The following is a 12,269-nucleotide window of genomic DNA, read 5'->3' as shown; positions in this document are numbered from 1 at the left end:
TAGGCAGCCTTTAGAACTCGAATGCGTATGTTAAATGCTGTTACTAATACACTTAGTTTCAAAAATGTTGGATTATCGATCTCCATTGACGATTATCCATAACGTATGGCTTTTTTCCCTCTTTTTGTATGGCCGTTTTCAAAATTTTGAGGATTTTGCATTTTGAGATGTTTGCGACACGAATTTTCACGATTTTACACAGTTTGCGAATCTTTTTTATTCAAAATTTGAAACATTTTGCGACCCATTTTTCACAATTTTTTAAAAAGTTCGCGACTAAATATTTTCACAAATCGAGGGGCCGAATGCCGCTTCACAAAGACGATAACAAAACTGAAACGCGAGACGAAATATTGATCACGTCGCATAAAGTATATATACCTGCGACGAAAAACGTTGATTACGTCACATAAAATATACGTACCTGTGATATAAAACACGGACGGCCAGCCACCGTCAAAGCCGTACGCACACAGGAGACCCGCCAGCGGGAACGTGAGCGCATTGCCGAGCTGGGAACCTGCAGACAAGAAACACATGTAGATACAGTCGTGTTACAATTGATTGCTCTAAACTTCAGCGGCCTGTTAAGGTAATGGTCAGTTAACTTCAGACCGAAATAAATACAACTCTAAAGGCAGATTTATCATCAAACGATCAGACCCAAATAAAATCAAGTTTAAAAGCAGTAAAAAGCGGTAAAAATGACCAAACATTTTTGTTTACTATTAACACATACATGTAAATTGTAGGGGTTAACACTTAATTTACATAAATAACTTGATCCAAAAATTAAGAGCTGTAACAGTTTTCAGCAGCCAGGCCGTTTGCCTGTTGAGTTGTTTCTCCCAGGACTTGAGTTTCTTCGGTGGTGCGTGAATCGAAATTTATAAGTGGCATAATATTATACATCATGTACAGTTCGTACTTGCGTAAATAACCCTTAACCTAACCTTATGGTGGACTCAAGGCTTTTACATGTATGAAATACTTTTGAGAAGTATTCAAATAACCTTTGGTAGTCGCATAATTTGCTATAATAAACCAATAATTACTTATATCCAGTACAGCCCCAAGACTATAAAAAACCTAGTACATGTGCAACTTTTAGTGTGTTTTTTTACCTTTAAATTTACCGAGTGCGTACTTATAACGAGTACTTTTAAGAATATGATGATTTATGACTATGTTGAAAGCCTATAGTTAGGCTCTAAAGGTCCATCTAGTGAAGACATCTATTTAAAGTCATACTTTGACAGCTTTGTACGAAAGCTCGTGTCGTGTCTTTTCAAATTTGGAAGAATTATAACAATGTCGCCACCGCTGGACACACAAAGATGGTTCTTACTAATTTTTATTTCGATTTCACTTAAAATGTGACTTCTAGAGTGTTAACAATGTTTTACAATAGCCATAGAAGGAAAAATGCCCCGCCCCCACACGGCCATGTTTTTCGACGGACGCAAACCATATTCGAACTCATCCCAGATATCATTACAACAAATGTTCTGATCATGTTTCATGAAGATTGGACTAAAATGTGACTTCTAGAGTGTTTTAGCTCAGGTGAGCTAAAATCAAGTCACTTACAAAGTTTCATAATATATCCACTTAAATGAAACATTTCCGAATTAATTTGCGGAATTTACCGATTTTCCCCCAAATATGACTCGGTAAACGGCGCTTACCTCCGAAGGCAAAACCGACCAATCGGCTACGCTCGTGTGGTGGCGACCATCTTGCCCATAGCGACTGCATTCCCGGGTACATCATTGCCTAGAAAAAAGCTTTTTTAAAAACGAAAGACGAATAATGAAAAAAAATTCGCTGGTTGCAAATTCTTATAACGAAATTACAAAATGGTAAATCGAAGCGAATCGCACATTAGTGTCTCTGACTACGAGTCGTATGCCTACTAGAAATCGTTCTAATACAAAAGTAATTAAAAATTATGGTAAAAAGATTCTTCTGATTAAACAAACTCAAGCATTCGTTGTTTTCGACAAACTGACAACTATTAAAGCGTTGACCCATGTGAATAAAACCAGAATTATTTTCTTCAACAAGTTGTTAAGTAACTAATAATCTTAACGAGGGATTGTCTAATTGAGCTCGCTCCGCATAAACGGGGCTTAATGCAGGTGCGTAAAGTGTCATCACAGATTAGCCTGTGAAATCCGTAAAATCTAATCAGTGAAGACACTTTTCGAATTGACTGGATTTTCGTTTAGAAAAGACCTCCTTTCAACGGCAGATTCCATAAAAGCGGCGAGTGTCGTCCCTCATAAGCCTCTGCGGACTTCATAGGCTAATCTGGGACGACATGTTACGTACATGCGTTAGGCCGCGTATTCACTGAGATAGGCTTATATACAAAAGTCAAGAAAAAGCATGAGAAAATTCTTCAGATGCTTATATGATCACAAAAAGTTGTTAAGAATACAGTATAATATTTTTCTTTTTTTTAACTAAGCTCGCTCACAATCGGAACCAGTTTTATAGTTGCTTATTGAATTGTTTAATAAAAGCACTCTGGTCGTTGTCTATATTAGCCTTGTTCCGGGAAAACAGGCCTATATGCAAGTACGTGAAGTGTCATTCCAGCTTTGCAGTCCGCACAGGCTAATCGGGGACGACACTGTCCGCCTTAATTAAATGTTGTATAGAAGAGACTTCCTTTAATCGAAAAATGCACAGGCTCATATGGGAGACACTTCACAAACTTGCATTAAACCCATAATTCCAAGAATGAAGCTCATATAAAAACAGCGAGAACCATCGACTGAAAATGGCATCGCACGGATTAGAATTACCTCTCCCATTCCGATCAGAATTCGCCCAACCAACAAAAGATATGGGCTGCCACGCGCCAAGAAGGGGCAGATGATTGTCAAAATGGCGCACGGGAACATGCCCAGAGATATCATCATTCGGGGCCCGAACCTGTCACTGAGGTAACCGGAAGGAATCTGCATGACGGTGTAGCCCCAAAAGAACGCTCCTAGGATCAGACCCTTTTGCTGCTTATCCCACGAAAACTCGGCGACCAAGTTGCCTGTAGACTTCGCTAAAACGCATTCGTTATTTGGGTCGACCGCCGTCGTCGTCGATACGAGAACGGTCACGTTTTCCAAGCCGGTACTATAGTTGACGCTGCTGTTGCCGGTGACGTTTCCGGTGCCGTGATGCGCCTCGGTATCCTTGTTCATGCAGACGATCGCCGTGCTCAGGTTTACGCGCATCGAGTAGAGGAAGAAGAAGCCGATGAAGCAGATGAACGATAGCAGCAAACGACGGGAGGTCCACCACGGAACTGGAAAACATGGCGGAAAAACGTGTATCCAACTGCACGCATCACATGACGGGAAAATTTACGCGAGGGTTGAGCGTGAAACCATTGTATCTCATATATTAAAGTTTAGAAGACAGTTTAGGGAGTGGGAGGGAGTCGGAATACCCGGACGAAACCTCACTGTCCGATATGCTGGTTTGTGAAAGCATAAGTAATACCTTAAAGGGTAAACAAACTACATTAAGTATACTTGTTTAATTATCCGGTTATACGGACTTATATATCCACCTGACTTTGAACTTGATTGACTCGCATTTAACAGAGAGAAAATAATCATATCAATATGCTCATAATTAATATAAAAACATATTTACAAAACTATATCATGTATAGGTTATGTAATTTTTTATAAAACCAAACGCCGAGTGTTTCAAGTGCGGAATGAGTGATATAAATGTGCCTATGACCACCCACCTCCGTCTCCGTACGAGTATATAATAAAATATGCGTACCTTCATCGACATTCATTTCCTCCGCTGTCGGTTTGTCGAGTCCGAACGGGATCGAGTCCGCGTGGCTGAAACTCAGACTCGGCCGCCGCCCGAGCGAGTTCGACCGATTGAATGAGAACTGCCGGTTGAGACTGCCATCACCGCTTAAGGTCCGCGTCTGGCCCTCCGTGCTCTGCTGCCGCCTCATCTGGGCGGCCCGGCGGGCGGCGATGCGGGCAGCTGTTTTCGGCGATTCAACCTTCGCCTCCGGCACCTCGTTCATTCCGTTAGCCGGCGACTTCTCCTTTAATGGTGTCGTGTCCGACATTCTGAAAACGAATGCAGCGTTTCCTATGTAAATAACTTTACCATAAATACCATGCCAGCACAATGCCTGACGTCCTGCAGAAGCAGCACATTTAAATTCAATTGCTTATTTTGTAATGAAACCTAGCAAAACTGTTACATTACTATCTGCACAAACATTTGGCGAAATTATTTGCTATTGGCATTTTAACCGCTTTACTTCGATGCACTGGGAGGTTTAATCGATCAGCATAATGGAACTACGGTGTAGAAGTCTTGTTTACGCATATTAGCAAAATACATCAGGTGCAACAAATATCAAAACTTAGATAATTCATAAATTGAGCAAAGGATCACGATGACACATGCGTAATGCCCAGATCCTATTCAAAATACTATCTACTGGACTGTTTAAAGTACACCTTGACTGAAATTTCAATCAATGGCGTAAAACTAGCACCGCAAAAAAACTAGTACAAAGCGACTACGCACAGGCTTATCAGGGACGACCCTCTCCGCTGGTGTTTTTAGTTTCAAGGAAGTCCCTCCTTACCGAAAATCAAGTTTAGGCGGAAAGTGTCGTCGCTGATTAGCCTGTGCCGACTGCACATACTAATCTGGGACGACACTTTACGCACATGTATTATGCCCAGTTTTATCAGAACAAGACACAAGTGCGTGTTTTTAATGTCAGACGATATTGGTTACTTAATTGAACACGGGACGTGCCTTTGAATTTAATGACATTCCGTATTAATTTATTTATAACTGCAAAGGTCGTGAGATGTTAAATAAAGTAATATTTTTCCCAAAACAAGACACATAAAAACAAAGTGCATACGGCATCTTGAGCAATCAAGTCAAAAACCGGTAAAAGATTGTCTGCGCTCATAGGCAGGTTGGTCAGTGACGTCAAACGCGGGACGTAACGTGGGGCCCATAATGTGCTCCGTATTTACTTGTATTTGAGCCTCGCTCTGGGATTAATGGGGATTGATGCATGTGAGTTGAGTAAGTTTCGCCCCAGATTAACCCGTGCAGTCCGCACATGTTGATCAGGGACGATACTTTCCGTTGTCATGGGATTTTTCGTTGAAAAATGAATACTTTACGAAAAAAGGCGAAACGTGTCGTCAATAGTGCGGACTCTATTGCCTAATCGGTAACGACGACATTTTGCGCACATACATGAAGCCCTATTTAAACTGAGCGCGGTGAATGCTTTTGTTTAATTTTTCTACTACATAGTGAACGTATAGCAAACCAAATAAAAGTCAATATCAGTGTACCCCTTTGCATGCTGGGGAATTTGTCGTCTGCTTTATTTCTAAAATTCGCATTTTCTTCGTTTTTTTGAAAGAATACTATAAGGATAGCAAACATCTGGATCCAAACTGTTTGCCAAGGCCTTCAAAATTCGGTTCCAGCACTGAAAGAGGTACCTCAGATACTAAGCAATAGGCCATATGTTCATTGGTATTTTTTGGTAATATTGAGTTTTACAGTTTTTTCAATATGATTGTTTGAGGTATAGTTCAATGAATGTACGGTCCCTACATGATTTATTCCACCCCCATCTACCGTAAGATATCTTGATCATTTCTCACAGCTGACGTATATTAACACGACTGTTGCCACTTCATCGTTGTAATGATAACCTCTAGTGGGGTCAGTTGCACTGTGGCCACAGCTGATGTGTGCATTTAGAAGTCCATTAGAAACCGGAATGTGCTCCATACCATCACTTCTAACGAATTCACTTACCTGACCCATGGAAGTTAAGAAAAATTATGAATAAAGCCGTAATTGTAAGCTATTTATTTTGAAAGGCATTCAGTTTGTGTGAGGTCTTGCGCTGTGTGGTAACTATAAACCAAACTCACGTGCACAACAGTTCTTGTTACGGACCTTTTCACGTTTTGGTTAATTTACAAAAGTACACAAAAAAAGTTTCAGATTCGCACATTTTCGTTCTTTTTATGATATTTGTGAGAAAACAGTTACACTGAACATTTACTTTGCCCTAAAATAACCATTATATGCAGCTTTTGACGATTTAAAAACCCGAAGAGCGTTGCAACGCGAAACGATTGAATAGTTAGGAGAGTTGTGATGTTGTAGTTATATTTTGTGATACTACGAGGATTGCTTATATAAAGAATAAAATACATCATCATTGTATGAGCACGGATGGCCGAGTGGTCTAAGTAATCGACCTTCACTTCAGGGGTCAGTGGTTCGAGCCCAGTTGAGTAACCCTAGTTTTAGTCTTATTTTTACTGGAGCTTTTTAGATCCAATGTTTTCATTTATCATTATAGCGCGTTTAACGACAAACTTTAATACATGCCAAAATCTGTGAAAATGCTCCTTTAAAACACAGTGATACATACATTGCTCCTTTCTCCCTTTTTATATGAGAGGTTAATGCAAGGTAAGTATTGTTGCAAAACATCAAAGGGCGTCGGGAATTTCAGTATAAAAGGCACTCAATGAAATTACATGGAACGTTTTTTTGTCTACTATAAATATTAATATATTGGCCGATTATTTTTAACAAAATAGAAAAAGATACTGGTATAACCATTATCTGTAATTTTGTGTAATAACCCCCAAATAACCATTATATATGATGTTGTGTTATAACCCCCAAATAACCATTATTTATGATGTGTTATAACCCCCAAATAACCATTATCTATGATTTTGTGTTGTAACCCCCAAATATTTCATAGTTCATTTTATTTACATTGGTTTCCTTTTTTACTGGCATCCGTATGCAGTTTTCATTAATGGAACAGAACTGTGTAGGTTAAAAAAAACTGCTTCATCTTGTAAGCGTAATTTCATATTTTTCTCACCTTCAATTGGAGATGATTCTGAACTTATTCTTACGTTACTCATCTACGGTAGGGTTTGAGCACTCATTGATATGAAAACACTGTAAAAGTTTGAAAAAAATGAATGAAAACTGTAAATTGCATAAAGAAGCTGCATTTCACAATTCTTTGAAATTCAGTAAAAGATCATAATAGATTTATTCCTCCGATATTCATCATTTTCAATAGGGTTCGAGTATTAATACTGATATAAAAACACTTAACAAGTTTGGAAGGATTCAGACGAAAGTTGAGTTGTGAAATCTTTTAAACTAGTGGAAATTGTTCATTTTGTCAAATTTAATATTTAAAAAATCTGGACTTATTGTCCCGATGTTTCTCATTTTAAATGAGGTAAAAATGCTCATTGATATGAAGACACTGTAAGTTTGGAAAGAATCTGTTGAAAAATGTTGACATAATCACCTAACCAGGCAGTTTTTCACTTTTATTTTTAAATTCAAAGAGACACAATTCTGGACTTATGGTCCAATATTGATCATATAGAGTTTGGGTTGGGTCCTCATTGATAAAAAAAAACCTGTGCAAGTTTGGGAACAACCGGATAAAATTTTGGACTTCGAACAACAATTTCAAAATTTCTCAACTTCTCAACTAAGGAAGATAACTATGTACGTAATGGTCGGATAATGCTAAAGGCCCCATACCACCTGGACAGTAATACGTGTCGCTTTATATGTGGTTCTTAAAAAAAAACTCCGAGGAGTGCTTGACTCTAGGGAAACGGGTTGCTGGGACACAGCTCCTCCTTGATAAGCTGCTGCTTCCTTTATCGCAACTCATTGTTACAATCAATAATAAGTGTCGCGCTTCGCGCTCTATATGTGGTAGGGATAGTACTTAGGACCTATGATAGACAACCATAAAAATACATGGATAATAGATGTGTATTTTTTTTAAAGATATTTTAGTGATGTAAAAAAAAATTAACGTTGTCACCACGCGGCATCCATTAATTTTAATAAAAATGTCCAATTGTAGTTAAATGGATTTTTAAATGTCTACATAAAATAAACCTTTATTATATTAATTAACCTGACTGAAAAAAAATGTCAGTCGCCGAACTGTTCCGTTCGTACCGGAACCCGGGATTGAACCGGGGGCCTTTAGATGATTGTTGCGTAAAAAACTTCAGTCTAACGCTCTCCCAACTGAGCTATTTCGGCTGACCTCATTTATGTTCTGCTATTTGGTGAAGTTGTGTATAGCGATCGTTATTATTACATGTCTATTAATAAACTAATATATTGGTCGTTTTCGTACCACTACGCCTTCCAATAAACTTGCTTGCGCGAAAGGTCGTCAAATATCGTACTACATTGATTCTCCACTAAATAAGTAATTAAGAAAAACAACAAAATAAATATATTTTGATTATGTTTTGATTTGATACAAAACCAGAAAGTTTCGCGTATTTGCCCAGTCCCTGTGATCTTTCCCCTGTGATCAGTTGTGGATCAGATACTAATTAAAACAATTAGCTTTGAATTATTGGCAATAAATGTTGTAATAAATATAATAGGCACAAATGCAGTACGTATTTACACAAATTTACACAAAAAAATCACCACTATGCAAGAAATTCTTAAAACAAAAATATATACATTTATCCATAAAATAACTTCTACTCCCATAAGCGAAAAAAATGCATTACATACTAGTCGCCGCTCTCCAGAGCGACGCCAATAAAGACAGCTAATTAATACTTTGCATTAAAGAACATCCCCGACTAGGAAAGGGTTTTTCACAATAATACCAATTATCACCGAATATGCCGATTTTTTCATACGGCAGGAATTCACTCACCCCATTTATCTACAACGTAATCGTGTTTAAGGAACGGCCACTTGGTCCATTTAAAATTCATGTTTTGCAATGTGGATCAAACCGAAGATTGCGCATTGCGCAAGCTTTAATTCACATACGTTTTAGCAGATGTCTACGAGTTTATCTACCGTGAAAACCACCAAAAAGTTTAATTGAACGATCGTTCAACGGGTTAACGCCAACAAAAGTAGCATTCATTTAGCATATGATCAAAAGGTATAGAAAGGAGTAAAAATAATATATTTTATTCTAACACGGCACGTGACTTGTTTTCTATAGACAAAGAAGGAAATCAAACGTGGGTTATTCTGCAATAACTTATGGGCGGAGCTTAATGTTTCGAAAATAGTTCCGAATAAATAAAGAAAATATAGCACGTGCTAAAACCCGCTCTAAAAGAAATGTAATAAATGTAGCATGTATATAAGTGTAATGAAACAACTAATTGTATATTTGGTGATTATTGGCATAACCACGCCTACAAAGAATGTTATTTGTTAGGAAACGTAATTCAGAAAACATTTATAGCATGTCAGCTTTTCAGTAGCATCAATAAACGTGACGTCATTAAGTTTCTACGATTGTTGTTTTCAATTAAAGTGACGTCATTTGCAAAATATTTGAAATGAAAACGACGTCATATGTTTGTACAATTCAATGACGTCACTAAATAGTGAACTTTGTACTAAGAAGGGCGGGGTATTGAAAAATATAGTTCACGTCCTAAAACTTGAACAAAATCAATTAGAATCGTGTTAGAATCGAAATTATATTTTTCTATGATGGTTTGTTGTCGAATAACCCACAGTAAGTTGTATAGATGCGTGTTATCAAATCACTCGTGCTTCGCACTCGTGATTTAATTCCTACTCATCTATACTCCTTACTGTGGGTTATTCGACAACAAATCATGATAGAAAAATATTATTTCTTAAATTAACTGCGACGAGCCGTGACCTAGCATCACAAACGCCATGTACAAAGCGCTGCGTACCCCTTTCAGTGCTGGAACCGAATTTTGAAGGCCTTTGCAAACAGTTTGGATCCAGATGAGACGCCACAGAACATGGCGTCTCATCAGGATTCAAACTGTTTGCTATTCTGATAGTATTCTTTGAAAAAAAAAATCAAAGAAAATTCTAAGTTTAGAAATTCAGCAGACGACATTTTAGCAGACGATGCAAAGGGTTAACAAGGTCAGGATGGAAAGCCGGATCATTATAGTGACATTTTACAAATATTTGCTAAATGCAATCCATGTCTTAGTCTCACACTTATTAGTAAGGATAACGAGTCAAAACCTGCAAATTGCAATTTAACATTTGTTATTGTCTGTTAGAGTTCAAAGTTTTTTTTTCAAGTGCAAACGTTTTTTAAAGCTTTACTTTAACCAGTCAGTTAAATATTTGCACTAGTTTGTTAAAGTTCAAAAGTTTTTTACGCTTTGCGTTAACCAGTCACTTGAATATTTGCACTAGTTTGTTAAAGTTCAAAAGTTTTTTTTAACGCTTTGCGTTAACCAGTCAAAGTGGGTAGGGAGATCAAAATGGAAACGTATACAGCACCCTGCTATTTGACCTAAAAACCAATAAAATAAATATCCAGTCCAGTCGAATGTATAAACAAAAGGTGTAACTCTCAACTACCTGCTCATGTTTAATACCTTTAAATTGCAAGCAGTATTAGAGCAATATATGCACAAAGGGACATAATTCTGCATCAATTGAGCATAAAAGGGGCATAACTTTGAATTGTTGTCAGTCCATATTGTTCTTAAGCTGCAAAGTATGCACATTGACTGAAAACCAGTCAATACTAGAAACATTTACATCCGTGTTCATATTATACCGCTCATATAAAAACACGATAAGGAAGTGGAATATGACACAATAATCCAGTACAAAAAAACAGCATCCGTATTACTATTTATATGAAAGCAAAATGACAAGGCCCGTGAAATACGTTAATTATGTATAATATTCGTTACTCAATTCCATCATTTCACATTAGTTCAAGATTCATAATGTATGTCTGCATCGAAGGATGACTCATTCATTTGTTATAACCATTAACGCCCTATATATCCGTACATTTAAGTAAATTGCACACTTAAGCATGAAATCCATAACTCGACGCTTTCCACACATACCATCCACGTCTCAATACATAGGTGTCACTCATGCAACGAACATTTAAGAAATAATCGACGGGTAACCGTTGGTTATTGCGTAAATAACCAACGGTATGGAGTTCCGATGCGTAGGAATTAAACCACGAGGGCGTTGCCCGAGTGGTTTGATAACAAGCATCGGAAAGACATACCGTTGGTTATTACCGCAATAATCAACGGTTACCCGTGGATTATTTCGATTCTAACACGATTTCATTAATAAGTTATCCGCGATTTAAAGTTTATAAGTGAGAATTATATTAACCGAACGTCCTCCACTTTTCCGCGAAAACGTGACGTCACCACAACAATTACAATCAAATGACGTCGTCTTCATTCATAAAATGTGCGCGGACAATCAAAGTGACGTCACTTTAAACAACCATTGGTATATCGGGGTAATAACCAACAGTAGTTTTTCTTCTTTGTATATAGAAAAGAAGTCACGTGACGTGGTAGAATTCAGAAATAATCGACGGGTAACCGTTGGTTATTGCGGTAATAACCAACGGTATGGAGTTCCGATGCGTAGGAATTAAACCACGAGGGCGTAGCCCGAGTGGTTTGATAACAAGCATCGGAAAGACATACCGTTGGTTATTACCGCAATAACCAACGGTTACCCGTCGACACCCCTAAAAATAAATTGATCCAATTTAGAAGGATGGAAGAGTCCACTGGGCATAAATGGGTTAATCAGTGTATCAACACAATAAACAGTTTATGTTGCCTGCAGTGTTTACTGATGCTGGGTCCACGCGTTCAGCGACTGGTCGATAACCTGATGCATTTTGGGCAGGGCCGGATTAACCACTAGGCTAACAAGGCTGCAGCCTTGGGCCCCCGATTTTTAAGGGGCCCCCAACTACAGGCCAGTTTCCCAATGTATGATCTTTCTTTATTACGCCATTCAACCACTCTATTGGGATTGCAGTAAAAAAATTCTTTGTGATTTTACCAGTTTTCCGATGTAAATCGAATTGTAGCCGTTTAGTTCGCTTTGATTTACTATGCTTTCAATTTTCTTTCCGTGTTGTATATTCATTCAGAACTATTAGTTTCTTTGTTTATTATACCACTTGCCCGTATGGTCATGCCACCATCTGGACACGTTTGAAGACATTGAAGAGAAGGCCAAAGCGTGTGTTGCAATCAACGAATATAAAGATGCGAATAAGCGTAAGAAATGGTGGAAACTATTTCGTGACGAGAGTACGACACCATCTGCGAATACGGAGCTAAGTGCACGCGACCATTTTCTAATTCACACATTCTACAGCATAG

At 38.0% G+C, this 12,269-nt stretch overlaps 1 protein-coding gene across 4 annotated transcripts in view; it reads right to left on the bottom strand.

Annotated features, from left to right (window-relative positions):
* The window catches only part of LOC127860460 (uncharacterized transporter slc-17.2-like), a 33,706-nt gene that overhangs the window by 16,079 nt on the left and 5,358 nt on the right, over positions 1-12,269 (bottom strand). For all 4 annotated transcript variants that reach the window (XM_052398540.1, XM_052398541.1, XM_052398538.1 and 1 more), the window contains exons 2-5: positions 3,805-4,112; positions 2,814-3,313; positions 1,689-1,776; positions 425-520 (exon numbers count right to left, since the gene is read on the bottom strand). In XM_052398540.1, the coding sequence (XP_052254500.1) occupies positions 425-520; positions 1,689-1,776; positions 2,814-3,313; positions 3,805-4,111 (991 nt within the window). In that variant the 5' untranslated portion in view covers position 4,112. The remainder of the gene's footprint in view (positions 1-424; positions 521-1,688; positions 1,777-2,813; positions 3,314-3,804; positions 4,113-12,269) is intronic.

The sequence above is a fragment of the Dreissena polymorpha genome, chromosome 15 (assembly GCF_020536995.1).
Source record: "Dreissena polymorpha isolate Duluth1 chromosome 15, UMN_Dpol_1.0, whole genome shotgun sequence".
Classification (NCBI taxonomy): Eukaryota; Metazoa; Mollusca; class Bivalvia; order Myida; family Dreissenidae; genus Dreissena; species Dreissena polymorpha.
The sequence above is the reverse complement of the archived record's forward strand: the minus strand, read 5'-3'. Positions and strand labels throughout refer to the sequence as shown.